Below are 17,464 nucleotides of genomic sequence, written 5' to 3'. Positions count from 1 at the left end.
ATCCTTTCATGCTTATTTCAACAATCATATTTTTCATTTCAAAGAGTTTGTCCTTGTTTTTTTTGTTGTTTTCTTTTTCCTTCAGAGCACACTGATCTTATTTTATGAGTACCATATGTCACCTTGACTTTCTCAAGATACTACTGATCAGAAGTTTAAAGATTATGTATCTTCTGTTTCCTGAATTAGCTCTGTTTCCTGAGGGGACGTTTGGTTTAAACTTTATCTTGGCTTGTCTTGTTCACACTGCTGATTTTCTTCATATGTATAATGATCCTTGATCGTATTTTAAAAGTAAGGGCCAGGTTGATTTTTACAGGTATGAGACGTGGATTACCTTTGTTGTTTTTATATACAGATATCTTTGTCCACAAAGTCTCTCCTATCAATGAGAAGTTGAGATGAGTATGTGGCAGACCTGAGTAGGCAATGAGGCAGTCTTTAGGCCAATAGACCATAAATCCTAGAATTAAAAGAGCTTTCCTCTGGGATGCCAGCTCCCACCATAGCAGCCCTAATTCATCCTAAGAGAGTTCCCCTTCAGTGGAAAAGAAAATTCTGTGTTTGGAGAGTAGATACTTGAATGTGTCCACACCGTGTTTGTGGGAACAGATGGCGGAGAACTGGTTTCACCCTGAGGCTCCCTCCCATATATTTTGAGCTACAGCTTCTTTGCACTTCTATCTTTATTCCTTCTTCCAAACTTAAAAAAAAAAAAAAAAAGAAAAAGAAACTCCTCTGCTGATGATCCTCCCATTTTCTTTTTTGTTATGAGACTTTACCCTTTCATTAGTTTTTACTACAATTTTATTGGGACCTTGGGAGGGGAGGAAGGATAAAAATAGTTTCTCAGAATGCCATCTTAAACCAGAAATGCTCATGACTTGTTTTCCTTTTGCTAGCTCTTTCCTGTGGGCTTCCCGAGGCCCCCAAGAATGGAATGGTGTTTGGCAAGGAGTACACAGTGGGAACCAAGGCCGTGTACAGCTGCAGTGAAGGCTACCACCTCCAGGCAGGCGCTGAGGCCACTGCAGAGTGTCTGGACATAGGCCTATGGAGCAACCACAATGTCCCACCACAGTGTGTCCGTGAGTCCTCAGGCCATGGAGGCGGGTGTAAGGAAGGGCTAGGTAGGCAGTTGGAAAGAGTCCTACAAGGAGTGAGCTAAAAGCACAGAAATGAGTTAAAAAAAAATATGGACATGGAGGTTGGGGGATTTCAGAAGAGGAGGCAGGTGCTGCAACTGCTCTCAGCATTGATGACCATTGTGCCCTAAGACGTTTCCACAAACCACCATGGAACTTAGGAATGGCCTGGTCCACTCCCTTTTAGATGGAAAACCTGTCAGAAAGTCGGCATGAATGTCCCTTGATTCCAAAGCTCTAAAAACAACAACTTTTAGGCCAGATCACAAAATGGCAACCTCCTCGGCTATGTCCCGTCCAAAGACAGAGGTTTTTGTTTTGGTTTGGTTTTGGGCCTACGCGGTGCTTTATAACAAATTTTGAATTACTCCACAATCTTTTAAAATCAAGAAATTTTACATTAAAATCCAGACTTCTGTCTTCTCTTGAAAAATGAAAATCTAATCAAATGTAACTCGAACATTCAATAGTCAACCTTGACTGAGTACTATTTACTCGAACATTCAATGATCAACCTTGACTGAGTACTATTTCCCTTTTTTAATTTTTAATCTTTTGGCAGAACTGTGCTCCCCGGTTTACCACATCCGCCACCCAACCCACCTGTTCATTTACCAAACCTGCCTGAGAACTGAAGATTCCTGGGTTCTTCATTATTGCGTTAAGGTCTCCAGGTCCCTAGATCTGGGCTCTTACAAGGTCTTCCACAATTAATCAAGTAATTAATCCTCCTCTCTGTTCCTCATTTCCCCAGCTGTGACTTGTCCTGATGTCAGTAGCATCAGCGTGGAGCATGGCCGATGGAGGCTTATTTTTGAGACACAGTATCAGTTCCAGGCCCAGCTGATGCTCATCTGTGACCCTGGCTACTACTATACTGGCCAAAGGGTTATCCGCTGTCAGGCCAATGGCAAATGGAGCCTCGGGGACTCTACGCCCACCTGCCAAAGTAAGCCCAGGAAGGGAGGGTGGGCAAGTTTGGCAGAGTCCCTCCTACCTAAGCTGTCTCATTCATGGAGTGAACTGGGGTGGGGGAAAAAGGGGTATCACCAGGGATTGCAGTGTACCGCTTTTTAGACCCTTATCTAGTAGAATCAGGAGCTGGGAAAATGCCTACTCCTTTACTTCTTTAAGGAAGTGTTTCTTAGCATCTTCTCGTCTTATCAAAAGCTGCCTTTGTCCAGATGAGCATCCACTAATTCATTTCTTTAATATTCATTAGGCTTTTACTATATGCCAGACACTGTAGAGGCATGAAGATAAAAGATTTTGGTTCCTGCCCACAAGGACTTTATAGTCTACTGGAGAGGCAGACACATAAAGAAGTAATGATAATGTGGTGTGATAAGACCTGAAATGGGAGTGTATATAGGAGGAATGAGGGTAGCACAGGGGACAGGTCACCTAAACCTGCCTGCCTTCTCCATTGTCAGTTGTTTTTCTTTGGTTCTTTAATACAGTTTCAAAGGTCAGAATCTCTGGGAAGACACTCTGAGACAGAGGCTTATTAGGGGGTGCTCTTGAGAACACCACCTACAGAAGGGAAAGGAGGGAAGGAAGCAGGACTGGGCAGAAGGAGAATTGAGCTCTGATGCAGTATCCGTGAAAGCCTCAGCTCACCCCCCAGGGAGCTCTGGATGGCCCTTCAGAATTGTCACAAGTTGGAGCAAGGGAACTGTTATACTGCCACACTGACCAGCCACTGGATGCAGGCTGGCCTAGGAAAGGGACATGACCTTCCTAGGTGAAGGGACTCCTCAATCACAGCAATCTGAAAAGGGCTGCCAGCCAAGGGTTGTTTGCCAGCAGCTGGGGAAATAAGTCCCTCAGTCCTAAAAGGGGCTCTGAGTGGCTCATCGCAGCATGCACTACGATAGGGATATGCTCATAATATTTATGTGACCAATGCGGATGTCACAGAGGAAGCAAGTGATTGTAAAGAGGTAGAAGGACGTGGTCAGTGAGAAGTGGGAGTTTGAGACTGGGAAGGAGGAGGAATGAGGACTGGTGTCTTCCAATGCCTGTGATCCAGGTTGGGCATAGATCCCAGCATTTGAGAGGCTGAAGTGGGTGGATCACTTGAGGTCAGGAGTTCGAGACCAGGCTGACCGACATGGTGAAACCCTGTCTCTACTAAAAAAAAGCCAGCATGGTGGTGTTCATCTATAATCCCAGCTACTTGGGAGGCTGAGGCAAAAGAATTGTTTGAACCTAGGAGGCAGAGGTTGCAGGGAGCCAAGACTGTGCCACTGCATTCCAGCCTGGACGACAGTGCAAGACTCTGTCTCAAAAAAAAAAAAAAAAAAAGCCAATGTCCGTGATTCAAGACACTGCTGTCTTTGCACACTGTGGTGCAGACCGCACAGTGGGATGTAACCACATATGTGGCAGAGTAGTCCCAAGCGTTTGGCAGCCTCACTACAATGCAGCCACTCACATCTCAGTGCAGCCTTGGCGATTAGGCCTCACCTCATACATCAGCCAGAGGCTCTCAGCAGCGCTCTGTTGACAAAGAGTGTGAGGCTGCTGCTGGGCTCAGAAAAGAAGGCCAAGGAAATTGATTAGCAGTGTCTGCCCAGGGCACTAAGGATCATACCACAGAATCGCCATCTCTTCCTAACAACAGTGCACATCTCAGCCACCTGAGGAGGATTAAAAAAATACGCAGGCCAGGGCCCTATCTGCAAAGCTGGTGAGTCAGGCACCTGCAGTGGAGCTGGGCATTTTAAGCAACCTTCGGGGGCTTCTGGAGACACCTCCAGTTGAGGTGCCACATGACACAAGTCAGCATCACAACCCATATTCTGGTCAGGAGTTCCAGCAGAGTAAGGTTAAACAGGTCTTATTTTTGTCACAGTTCTTGCGAAGCAGAAGCAACCATGTCCCTCCTCTTGGGGCTGGCTTACTGAGCATCTTGTGATCATTTTAGTCATCTCCTGTGGAGAGCTCCCGATTCCCCCCAATGGCCACCGCATCGGAACGCTGTCTATCTACGGGGCAACAGCCATCTTCTCCTGCAATTCCGGATACACGCTGGTGGGCTCCAGGGTGCGTGAGTGCATGGCCAATGGGCTCTGGAGTGGCTCTGAAGTCCGCTGCCTTGGTAAGTGACCTCTCCAGGCCTATCCTGCCCAGTTTTTCTCCTTGAGATAGATGAGATCTTTCCAAAGCTGGGATCCAGTCTTTGAACAGTATCATTTCACCTATTGACATAAAATGCTTAATCCAAACACCAACTATTGGCCATCAGGCATGACTAAAACCCTGGAACACCTTCTCCTGGGCCACCCAAAAGAAGGAGAAGATCTTCAGATCTAAAGAGACAAGCTTTTGAGGGGTTCTCGTTCTGGTTAGAAAGACAATCGCTTCCTATTGGCCTTTGTATAATGAGTGAAGCCCCCGTCTCCATTTTTGGCAAATTTGCAGACACATCCCTGTAACACACCTAAAATACCTTTTATATTATCTATTAGCACATTTTACCACAACATATAGATCTATACATATATACTAAGCAAATTACAGAAACATAAAACAACCTGGCTTCCAAAGGACAAAGTTATCATTTCCTCCATGGCTAATCCACTCCCTGGTTCTATGGTTCTGTCTCCTGTCACGCCTTTCTTGGACCCCTGGAGTCTAAAAGAGGGCCCCAGCCACATAAACCTAATAGGATAGACTGGATGGCCTGTCCTGGGGTGAACAGTGCTGTCTTGCCACTGTCTCAGGCCCATTAAGGACACAGTCACAGGTTATTTCCACAGAGAGCCAAAGGAAGCTGGTGGAAATGCCAGGAATATACTTTACCCAAATCCCATATAATAAATAGAATTCACCTAGGTGCTAGTCAAGGAGAAGGAAGGAAAGATGAATTTAGCCAAACCATCTGTTTTTACGTAGTTGTTTCAACACAGCCAGGTTTTGACTGCCTTAATGTAGACGATGGTGCCCTCCATGCAGCAGATGCTCAGTGAAAAACAAGATGCCCGGGCTAGGCATGGTGGCTCACGCCTGTAATCCCAGCACTTTGGGAAGCAAAGGCGGGTGGATCACTTGAGGCCAGGAGTTCGAGACCAGCCTGGCCAACATGGTGAAACCCATCTCTACTAAAAATACAAAACTTAGCTGGGTATGGTGGTGCATGCCTGTAGTCCCAGCTACTTGGGAGGCTAAGGCAGGAGAATCCCTTGAACCTAGGAGGTGGACATTGCAATGAGCCAAGGTCGTGCCGCTGCAGTCCAGCCTGGCAGACAGAGCAAGATCTTGTCTCAAAAAAAAAAAAAAAGTGCTCCTGAGTTTGGGTTTTCGGGGGCATTTTTTGTTTGTTTGTTTGTTTTTTTGTAGAAGGCTTTTTTGTATGTGGTTGGTAAGAAAAAGGGGGGGGATGATCCTGGGGACAGTGAGGTAACAGTGATCATTTTGCACACATCTGTGTAGAGACACAGAAACTGAAGCTCAGAAGTGAGTGGCCATTTGGGGTACAACCTTGGGATTTGGGGTGCCAAGTCCTCAACACTATTTTTGTCATGTTGAGGGTTCCTGAAGTCACTCCTAGATTGCTACTCTCAGGGAGAGGTGGGAAAAATAATGAGTTGTGGGATAGTTGGTCCTTTTCCCCACCATCCCTGTCTCTCGCCACTCAGACCAAGCTCCACTCCATTTTCTATGAGCTCCTCTTTGATGTACTCCCTTCCCCATCCCTCACCAAAGCTGGACACTGTGGGACTCCTGAGCCCATTGTCAACGGACACATCAATGGGGAGAACTACAGCTACCGGGGCAGCGTGGTATACCAATGCAACGCTGGCTTCCGCCTGATCGGCATGTCTGTGCGCATCTGCCAGCAGGATCATCACTGGTCGGGCAAGACCCCTTTCTGTGTGCGTAAGTATGTCATCCACTCTCCCTAGTCATGGGGCTCAGATTCAACATGGACTTTCTCCCTCTCTCTTAATTAGATTAGCTAGAGGTTTGTTTTAAATATATATATGTATATATATATGATTTATATATATATTAAATATATATATGATTTATATATATTATTTTAAATATATATATGATTGCGAATTTTTTTTCAAAACTGAAAGCATTGTTGATCTAATGTTTTCAGTTCTCTGCATCATTAATCACTGTTTTCACCTTTATTATTTCCTTCCTTGTGATTTCTTTTGGTTTACGTTTTTGTTCATTTTCTAGCTTTTGAGTGGGAATTTAATTCATTTATTTTCATTCTTTCATTTCTATTGAGTTTTATTGCTATAAGTGCTCAAGACTATGAAATTTCCTGTGATCACTGCTTTAATTGTATCCTATAGAGTCTAATAATAAATGTTTATTATTTATTAGAAATTCTGTAATTTTGGTATTGATTTCCCCTTTTACATAGAAAATTTTTAATAGAAGGATTTGTTTCTAGGTGGAAGGCCCTTTTTTTCATTATGTTATTCATTTCTAATTTTATTGCATTGTATGTAATATTTCTACTTCATGGAATTGACCGAAGCTATCTTTGTGACCTAATAGTTCGTCAGTTGTTATGAATGTCCCATGTGCACTTGAGAAGGAAGGATATAGGATGTCATGTTTTATTTATATATTCATGAGATATAGCTGATTATGTTGTCTATGTCCTTTACATTCTTACTTTTCACCCACTCCATCTGTTTTATTCTGAGAGATGTGTTTAAAGTTTTCTATTATTAGTGTGTTTCTATTTTTCCTTGCACTTCCTGTAGTTTCTGTTCTATAAAGATGGTTGCTGTGTTATTTGGTGCATAGATATTCATAACTAGTTGCACATTGTGGTTTTTAGCCTTTAAAGATTACTTTTTTGCCACTTTTAACATTTTTTAGCTGGAATTGTACTTTGCTTGACATTAGGCTTACAAGCCCTGCTGTAATTATTTTGCCTGTTACACCTTTGACCATTTTATTTTAGCCTTCTGATTCTCTTAGGTGTGATTCTTGTATGCAGTATAAATTGCCTTATGAGCTAACTTAACCATCGTTTTCTTTTAGTTGGTTAGTTAAACTCATTCACATATATTAATATGACTGATAAGTTCGGTCTTAATTTTGCCGTCTCCCATTTCCCCCACTTCTCCACCCGTGGTAACCACCATTCTACTCTCTGTTTCTACGTATTTGACTTTTGGAATTATAATATTAGTTTAATTCTATTTTTCTTATAGGTTATTTGGTGATTTTTTTGAGGTTCCTGATTATTTTTCCCTTTATCCTAAAGTCTTATATTTTTACTAGGACGTGCTTCAGAGTTAACTCTTCCAAGACAATTTCCCTAGGTATTCTGTGGGTCTTTGAATATATAGATTCAGGTCTTTCTTTATTTCCAAAGACTTTTCTTGGATTATGGTTTTAAACACTGGTATTGCTTTGTTTCCCACTGTTTTTTTTTTCTTCTTCTTCATCAGCTCTGATTATGTATATGTTGAATCTTCTTTGCCTATCTTCTCTCTCAGCCTCTCTCTCATTATTTTCACCTCTTTATCTCATTTTAATTCCCTTGATTTTTTGCCTGACTTTCTTCAGTAACTCTTATTAAATTATCATTTGAGAATATTCTTTCTTGGGCCTCTTATAATTTAGTCTTCATTTCTCAGATGGTTTTGTCTTTTTCTTTTATCTCTTTAAAGCATACAATCAGTTATCTTTTATATTCTTCCACCTTTTGTCCATTTGCACTGTTTAGTTTTTGATTTTCTGATTTTCATGGTGGTTTTTAAAATATCTCCAGATGCTTATTTGAGAATATTTAGTTCAGTTTAGAATGCTGCTACATTTTTCTTATGCTTCACATGTTTTGTTTTTGGTGAGGAGGTTTTCATCAGATGAAATGCTTGAATTCTTTTCTATTTTTTTCTTAAAGTAGCTTCGTATACATTTAGGTTGATGTTTTCTATTCATTTTATGGCTTTAGTGTGGTTTAGTAGTACCCTCTTCTGTCAGTGTTACAAAGTCTTTCTCTCTGATCGTTTTTACTTCTTTATCTCATTTTGATTCTCTTGGATGTTTGCCTTTATTTTGTTATTTATTTTTTTAATATAAGGCTTTGTGTGTGGTAAGAAAGAGGTTGTGTGTCCTTCCTTTTTGTTTGTTTGCATGTTTTTCTTTTGTCTTGCAGAACCCCAGGTTTTCCCATCATTGCTTCTTATTCCCTTTATCACTTAGAGGATGTCACTTTGTTTTCTTCCAGAAGCAATGAGGGAGAATCACACACACTTTTATGTCCCTTTTCTGTGGTTGTATATTGACATACAAAGATTTGTTTTCAATATATTCGTATATGAGGTGGATTTTCTCCTTCTGGCAGTGATTTTAGATCAGTGTTAAGCCCTTCACCTGCTCCTCTCTTCTCTTTCTCATACAGTCTTTCTCTCCACAAAAGCTTGCAACAGAACCGTGAGAAGTAACTCTGCCTGGGCTTGGTGTATATTTCTCTTCTTACTTGTAATTTAAAGTCTGTAGCACTCTCTGTCTTCTAGTTAGGCTGCAGGCCTGGGTTTTCTATTATTTATTCTTCCAGTTAATCTGCATGTTTTTGATTTAGGCAACCACTGTTACGCTTAGCTGCCTGGAAGTAATTTGGATAATTCTTCACTTTTTAAATTTCCCTAAAGTGAGCCTTTATGTAAAGTGCAAGTTTGCCTTCTTAATTTTTGTAAGGCAGGTTTTTTATTTTAATTCTTCTTCTTTTGGCTTTTTATATATGGGATAGGGCCATAAAATAATGAGAACTTCTCAAAAAACAATGCATGAAATTAGTCTTAATAACTTATTAAGGTTTACAGAAAGCAAGACCCAAGCCGGATATGGTAGCTTGTGCTTGTAGTCCCAGCTATTCAGGAGGCTGAGGTCAGAGGATCAATTGAGCTTGCGAATTTGAAACAAGCCTGGGCAACATAATGAGACCCCATCTCAAAAATAATAAAAAAATAAAGATCCATCTATATTCAGTCACTCTTTCAGATGTGTCTAAATAAAACATGTTTAGTTTCACCCAGAAGAGCATGCAGATGCCCTCAGGAAATTGGTGCACGGTGTATACAAAGAGATTTAGGTAATAAATAATAGAGACTGTCGGGGTCTGGATGGAGAGTGTCTGCCTGGCCTAGACATTGAATGTTAGACTGGACCATATTCAAAGGCAGTGAGTGAAGTAGTTAGGCACTCAGGTGTGGACCCAGATTGCCTGGGTTTACGTCTCAGCTCTACCACCAGATCTGCTGTGGCTATGTAACTCTAGGTAGGTCGATTTACCTCATCAGGTCTCAGTCTTGTCACCTGTAAAAAAGCAGGCACCTCAAAGACTACTGGGAGCATTACATAAATTAATACACATAAGATAGTTAGACCGGTGCCTGATCCAGATGTTAAGCAGCAGTTGTTGTGTGATGATGATGATGATGATGATGATGATGATGATGATGATGATGGTAATGGTGGTAGTAATGATGCCACCATCACATTACAGAATCCAGGTTCTCTTACGCTAAGCCCCATTCTCTCTTGGAGCACAGAGGTTTGGGAATTATCTGGAGGAGGAAAGCAAGAATGAAAGAACAAATATTTGTAAGTGTTTACTCTATGCTAGGCACTGTGTTAGCTGCCAGTACATACAAAGTCAACGTGTCCAATGTCAACCAGACTCTCAACATTTCCCAGCTGTCCTCTTCATTTCCTCAGTCAGCTCCCTTGCCCTTTCTCCACACAGCTGTTTTACAATTCTGCCTCCTTTCTGAAGACTTATATTCCATCGCCCCTACCTACATTCTCAGCAAATACCTAAGTTAAACAGTTAAGATGGCCTGGAATCAGAGAAGCTGGGTTCAAAACTCAGATGAGCCATTTAGAAACTGTGACCCTTGAACAAATCTCTTGAGTCCGCTGAAATTCTGTTTTCTGTGGACATAATGGTGGTGCCTACCTCATAGGGTTGTGAGGATTAAGTGAAACAATGACTGCAAGCCCCAACAATTGTTAGCTAATCATATAATATCACTTTCTATGCTGCAGAGATGATAGAAGCCATCAGACAATAGCTTCTCCTACTTTCAGCTTCCCCACCTACACATCTACTCTGTGTACATCCATCCTTGCCCCTTCTCTCCCACCTCGGTAGAAGAATCTCTCTCCCAGCCCACGGCTGATCCCTCTACCAGTCTCTGGATCTCCTTCCCTCCTGCCCCCTTAGTGAGCTTAGTCTATTCTTAATCCTCTCCTATGTTACCATGGACCTTCCCTTTCTGTTTCCCTCAGCTTCTAAGACCATATTCAATAAAGATTCCCTTAGTATCTACTATATGCCAGACCCTGTGTTAGGTGTTGAGGATCAACATGAATTGAATATGTCATACATCATCTCTGCCCTTAGGAAACTAGGTCTAGTTGTCCTGAAATGTGCTCAAAAGCCTATTAAGTGCTCAAGCCTCATCAGGACCTCTGCTTTCCTCCTAATGATGCCTTATTCTTCTGCCCATGGCAGCCTGTATTAGTTCAGAGTCCTCCAGAGAAACAGAACCAATAGGAGGTGTGTATAGAGAGAGAGTGCAATTTATTTTAAGGAATTGGCTCACACAATTGTGGAGGCTGGCAAGTCCAAAATCAGCAGCATAGGCTGGCAGGCTGGAGACCCAGGAAAGAATCACAGTTCAAGTTTGAAGGCAGGCTGATAGCCGAATTCCCTCTTCTTCCAGGGATGGCAGGCTGCCTTTTCTCTTGAGGCCTTCAACTGATTGGATGAGGCCCACCCACATCATGGAGGGGCTCATAATCTATTTCACTCAAAGCCTCCTGATTGAAATGTTATCTCATCTAAAACATACCTTCACAGAAACATCTAGAATAATGTGGACTAATGTTTGGCCATATGTCTAGGTATCACGGCCTAACCAAGCTGACACGTGAAATTAACCATCTCATGGCCATGCTGCTTGAGAGAGTTGCCTACACTGATTGCCTCCACCTCTCCCCTCTCATTAGCAGCAAAGGCCACTTCTCTGCTCTAGCCAGAAAGAACTTCCATCCCAGTCAACAGGACCTCTGGTCCTAGGCCATGTTCTAGAATGTTCAGAGCCTCTGCTACCCAAGAGCTGCAGAGCAGGAATCTGAGAAGTGTCAGCCAAAGCTTCCAAGCAGCCAGAAAGCCTGGGACCTAAAGAGAGCATGAAGAACTTATACGGGGGCACCAGAGATGACACCTGGTCGCAGCAGCTTCTCCTCCTGCTGGTCCTGGTCCAGGGCCTGTGGCTTGGGAATATGTGGGAAGCAGTGGGTAAGAGCCTGAACCAGGCAGGGGACACTTGCAAGTCACCAATGGTCCTATTGATGAATCCGATGAACACCTTTTCATCTTTATCTTATTTGATCTATCAGGGATATCTGACAATTCTTGAGGCTCTTGGCTCTGTGACAACTACCCCCTCCTGTAGAGCTTTTTGCTTTACTGCTTTTTTGATCACTCCTCGGTTTCCTATAGGTTTTTTCTTTTTTAACATCTGCCCTTCAGAAAGTGGTATTCCCAAAGGTTTTAATCCTCAACACTCTTCTCTCTCTTTATATGAGTGATTTCTACCTTCAGGGAAGGGGCATCATGACCTTTTCCAAATCTGGTGAAAGTAATGGACCCTATCCCGAGCTGGCTGCCCAGTGCCTTGCATATAATTTCAGGGGTTTACAGATGCTGCGATGCTTATCCCTGCTTTCCCACTACCTTCTTGACCTGGCGAAGCCCTACTCGCCCTTGAGACCTAGATCAGACCTCATGCCACTCTCTGTGGGACCCTCTTTGACCCACTCTCTCCCCAAAGGAGGGTAAAAGCCACGGTCCTCTGCACTGGGCTCTATCTCAGCACCAGCCCGCTGGGTTTAACAGCCGCTTCCCTGCCTGCCCGCCTGCAAGTCTGTGAAATGAGCTTCCTGAGGTCAGAGAACATTTCATGTTCTTCTTTGTATATTCCACTCCATAGCAGAGTACCTAGCTCATAAAAGGCATTCAGTAGACATTTGATTATAAATAATTACATGAATTGAGTCTATTTTCAAAGCAACCCTGTGAAATGCTCATCAAAATTCTTACTTTGCAGCTATAGAAACCAAGTCTCAAAGTGAATTATCCTTAGACCCAAAGTCAGGAAGGGGCAGAGCTGAGCCAAAATCCTGATCTGCTGGCCTTCATAGTTCATTCTCATCTCACCATGCCAGGCTGCTTTAAACCCCTGTGGTCCACTAACGGCATGTCCCCTGCTCTCCCTGGCTCCCTCCGCTGGAGTCATGGTTGCTACTACTGAGGTTTACAAAAGAGAACTAGCCCAGAAAACACCAGATCTGGCCACAGTGAAGACTGGGTGCTTCCTCCTCTTACACCCCCATCCCCATTATCACCATTTGGGTCTTAGGTGGGATCCTCACGGATTTAAGTATTGGGCAAAGAGAAAATCCCTTATGGTTCCTCATCTTCCCACAAATTAAAACCCAGAACAAAGCGAGAGGCCTGGCAAAAGCATCAGGTGGGAGTTCAACCCCATGAGACCAGGGTGCCAGGCTGGGACGAAATAGAACTAAGGACTAAGGATCAAAGCAGAAGCCTAGGCATCCATCCATTCATGCACTTACTCATTTGCTGATTCACTCAGCAAATATTTATCACACTCCTGCTGAATGTCAGGCACTGGTACATACACCAAGGATATAGCAATAAGCAAAACCAAGTCCCTGACCTCAAGGAGCTTGCATTCAGCTGAAGGGTGATAAGCAATAAACAAATGCAGAAGTGCTGTGGTGTGTTGGTTGGTGACAGTGCTATGGAGAGAGGTTGAGCAGAGCAAGGGACCTGGCAATACTGGCAATGCTGGCCCACTAGGGACTAAGGGAAGGCCTCACTGACATGGTTAATTTGAGGAGAGACCTGAGAAGAAGAGGGCAGGAGTTAAGGGATATCTGCAGGAACAATGTCCTAGGTAGAGAAAAAAGCAAGTGCAAAGGCCCTGGGGCAGGAACTTGCTATGTATATTCATGAAACCTCCAAGAGGCCAGTGCAGCCAAATGGAGTGAGCTATACCACTGGGAGGAAGGGGGAATCAGAAGGATGCAGGGATAAGCATGGTGGCCTGCAAATACCACATCTCTTTTCTCTTCCCTGCTCATGTCTGAACAAAATAGTAAAACAGACTGGTAGGTGGAGGCCCAAATATTACCTCGCTTACTAATAAAGGCTAAGTTGGAAAATGGAGCTTAATGTGAGAGTCAGATGGAGGCTGCTACATGAACCCAGGATGAGATGGATTCACCCACCCACAGAGGCAACACTGCGGTGGGGCATGCAGCCCTGCAATGTCGGGGATAGCCTACCTCCTCAACACCTGACAGCAGTTGAGAACAGTGCTCCCTGCAGACAACCAGGTCCCTAGAAGAAGAAGGGATGCTGAGCCAAACGTGTCAGCTCATTCTTCCCAAGTTGCACAGATCGAAGTGCACTAACTGAACTCCCTTCCCATGGAAGGAATGGGAGGTAGTGGGTTCTCTCCAAACAGCAGCTCTGCTTCCCCAGTTTGCCTGGGCCATTGGTCTAGCAGGGTGACTGAACTCTGCACCAGTCTTGGTTAGTATTCACTCAGATTCTACAAGGTTGCCTCAGGAATGAGGATGGGCCTAAATCAGCTGACAGTTGGCCATCAGTATACCCAGCAATTAAGAATGGATGTGGGGAGCTGAGGGCATCAGAGGCAAGGAAAATAAGATAGCACTGACCGCTCAGACCACAGAGAACCACATCCAGCCCTAACACCCTATGGGAAGTCATGGAATGATTGATCTCAAGTTGTCCAAGCTACAGACATATCTTCAAGGAGGACAGAATGTTCCCCTGACAATTTCAGTTTATAAAGGTTTTATAGCAAAAGAGATTGAAGTTAGACTTAGGGCTGAACTTCACTGATGGCATAAAAGATGCCAGGTGAGAGGTGGATAAATTTTGAGGGGTGTGGAAAAGTAGGAGGGCTTACCTATCTTCTGTTTTGGTTACAGCAATTACCTGTGGACACCCGGGCAACCCTGTCAACGGCCTCACTCAGGGCAACCAGTTTAACCTCAACGATGTGGTCAAGTTTGTTTGCAACCCTGGGTATATGGCTGAGGGGGCTGCTAGGTCCCAATGCCTGGCCAGCGGGCAATGGAGTGACATGCTGCCCACCTGCAGAAGTGAGTCACCCTTTCTCTCCCACTCCAGTCCCCACCATCTCTGCCATATGCGGTTCTGTAGCTCAGAAAAAGAAGCCAGTGAAATCATTCTGGCATCATTCTGACCCAGATAGGGAAGATGGAGCAGAGAAGGGTCCCAAATGAGGACTTTCTCAACCCTTAGATAGAGCCACATAAAGTTTCATCATCATGGGTTATATAAGGAAAGCAAAACTTAGTTTTATCTTTCAAGTCTTCTTCTTCATCTTTCATTGAACAAATAATATATCATTATCTTATAAAGCGCCATTATTTTTTAACGAAAGTTTATTGTTCTCACATAAACAAGAAATCTAGAAGTAATATTATTTCTACAGCTGCTCCATGAGATCAGGAGCAATATCTTGGTCTTTCCTTGTGGTTGCAAAATGGCTGCCGCAGCTCCTTTGGAACCACACTGAAGAGATCCCCATTCTTGATGAAAAAGCAGAGGGTTAAAAAGCAGAGAGCCCAAGAGTTGAGATAAAGGGGGTGAGGGCTGGGGGGAAATACACAGAGAGGAAGCCAAAGACTCAAAAGGCAGAGAGAATACAGAATGTCCTGGCTCCATTTGGAGTATTTAGGAAATAGCTTCTAACGCTTTTAGAGGCTTTTGACAGCAGTGAAGCCTCAGAGAGCCTCATCAAAAGTAAAAATCCTTAAAGGCTTATCAAAGATTTTTTAAAAATACCTTCCTGCCCACTTCATATGATGAGTTTGAGACTCAGGTAAGATAATGGATTTGAAGATGTTTGGAAAGAAAAGTATAGTCATGGGTTATGAATAATATTGTCATTATTCTAAAATCTTATCCTGATTTTGAGTTAAGCTGCTTTGGAAACACTTTTAAGATTTTAAAGTCAAATGTATCCCCTAGGATATTAATGTGTCCCTGAAATACTCATAAAAGTGATTATAACCATTTTCAAAAGAGCCCAACCCTGTTCAAGTCAGTTCAAATGCATCAGTTTTACAATTGACAAGTTTTGCTGTGGGAGGCACATTGTGCTAGGATCAGACACATGGAGACTAGACATTCATGTCCCCAAGGGACTCGTGTGTTCAAACAAGTCACAGCACAGTCTGGTAAAGTCAGCAATAGCGATTTGTGCAAGGGAGTACCAGAAAGGGAGTAATCAATCTGGGAAGAGGTGGGAAGGGTTCTCTAAGGAGGTGATGTGTAGCTGGACGTGGAAGGATGACTCTTCTGACCAGGTAACCAAGGTGAGGGGAGAAGTCCAGCAACCTCGGGACCAGCTCACCCTCCAGACAGGGTCTGCTTCATTGCCTAGTTTTGCTCGGAAGATTTTGCTATACTGGGAATCCATGCCTGTTTGGACTTCTGTTCAATTGCAGTCATCAACTGTACAGATCCTGGACACCAAGAAAATAGTGTTCGTCAGGTCCACGCCAGCGGCCCGCACAGGTTCAACTTCGGCACCACTGTGTCTTACCAGTGCAACCACGGCTTCTACCTCCTGGGCACCCCAGTGCTCAGCTGCCAGGGAGATGGCACATGGGACCGTCCCCGCCCCCAGTGTCTCTGTAAGTAGATGTCACCTGCTCAAAATGACTGATGGGGTGGCCGCTGTCAAAGAACAGTCCTCCCATCTGTGCATGCGCTCGCGTGTGTGTGTGTGTGTGTGTGTGTGTGTGTGTGTCTGCACATGTATGTGTTGCCTTATGGTGACAGTCACTCTGGCTACTCCTGGGATTTCAGATTCCTTCTTGAGCCCCTGTTGGGTGACTTGCCATACCAATTTTTGTGTTCTCACTTTCCTAGCTAGAGGCCTGGTCCCTTTCCTCTCTAGAGTTACCACCCTCTTCAGCTTAGAGTTCCCTTTTTTCAGAACTGGCTGCCTAGCAGGACATCATCTCCCAACTTTACCCATTCCTTGCCCTTCCAGAAAGACAGCACATGAACCCCTTCCCTTTAAAGGACTGAAGCAGAAAGGCCACAGACTCTGGAGGCAGACCAACTTGGACTGGAATTCTGGCTTTGCTACTGAACAAGTAGTGTGGTTTGGGAAAAATTCAGTAACCTCTCAGAGCCTCAGTTTCTTCATCTATAAAAATGATGCCAGCACCTATTCCATGGGGTTATTAGAGGATTAAAGAAAAAAAGTCTATTAAAAGTGCCAGCATAGTGTCTGGTACATAGTAGCTACTCAATAAACAATGACCACATTAATTATTGTTAGGAAAAGATATGGGGACAACATGTTTTTTAAAAGGAGTTGGGGAGGTGCTGAGAATCCTGATGTATTAGTCTGTTCTCCCACTGCTATAAAAAACTGCCCAAGACTGGGTAATTTATAAAGGAAAGAGGTTTAATTGACTCACAGTTCCACAGGGCTGGGGAGGCCTCAGGAAACTTACAAATCATGGTGGAAGAAGAAGCAAACATGTCCTTCTTCACATGGTGGCAGGGGAGAGAAGAATTGAGCAAAGTTGGGGGAGAGCCCCTTATAAAACCATCAGATCTCATGAAAACTCACTCACCATCATGAGAACAGCATGAAGATAACTGCCGCCATGATTCGATTGCCTCCCACCGGGTCTCTCCCACAACACGTGGAGATTATGGGAACTACAATTCAAGATGTGGTTTGGGTGGGGACACAGCCAAACCTTATCACCTGACATCTGGTCCCTGGCCTTACACGTCCTTATGAGAAGAGCAACCCCTTGGTTTCCTGCTCTCCCCTCTGTTTCCTAAAGGTGAATCCACATAGATTTCTCTCTCCCCCATCTTCTGAGAAGCAGAGGTGAAGATGCACTCAAGAGGGAGTATTAGATATGCAGTTAAGGCCATGCAGCAATCCACCTACCTTTGGCAGATTATATACATTTTGTAGGCCCTCCAGTCTGGACAACTGCATTTTTTTATGCCCTCGTGCCTGTAGGTCTAACAGGAGCCTGGTATAGCTTCTCACTGCTTATATTTTCCTTGCTTAAGAACTCTGGCCTGGCCATCCAATCCCATTTATGACCAGCAAATTGTTTGGGGTCAGAAATGGACACCACCTGTGTACAGTGGTGCCAGCTGAGAGTCAGAGCCCCTAGTGGGCTCAAATTGTTTT

The 17,464-nt window shown here is 43.8% G+C and overlaps 1 protein-coding gene across 13 annotated transcripts in view; it reads left to right on the top strand.

Moving 5' to 3' along the window:
• The window catches only part of CSMD2 (CUB and Sushi multiple domains 2), a 675,146-nt gene that overhangs the window by 576,943 nt on the left and 80,739 nt on the right, over positions 1 to 17,464 (top strand). For 12 of the 13 annotated variants that reach the window (XM_030823365.1, XM_030823367.1, XM_030823372.1 and 9 more), the window contains 6 exons: positions 903 to 1,088; positions 1,900 to 2,094; positions 4,075 to 4,248; positions 5,856 to 6,029; positions 14,190 to 14,363; positions 15,738 to 15,926. In XM_030823365.1, coding sequence (XP_030679225.1) covers positions 903 to 1,088; positions 1,900 to 2,094; positions 4,075 to 4,248; positions 5,856 to 6,029; positions 14,190 to 14,363; positions 15,738 to 15,926 — 1,092 coding nt within the window. The remainder of the gene's footprint in view (positions 1 to 902; positions 1,089 to 1,899; positions 2,095 to 4,074; positions 4,249 to 5,855; positions 6,030 to 14,189; positions 14,364 to 15,737; positions 15,927 to 17,464) is intronic. The other variant, XM_030823376.1, reaches the window with a different exon arrangement.

Source organism: Nomascus leucogenys, chromosome 12, assembly GCF_006542625.1.
Source record: "Nomascus leucogenys isolate Asia chromosome 12, Asia_NLE_v1, whole genome shotgun sequence".
NCBI classification, from domain to species: Eukaryota; Metazoa; Chordata; class Mammalia; order Primates; family Hylobatidae; genus Nomascus; species Nomascus leucogenys.
The sequence above is the reverse complement of the archived record's forward strand: the minus strand, read 5'-3'. Positions and strand labels throughout refer to the sequence as shown.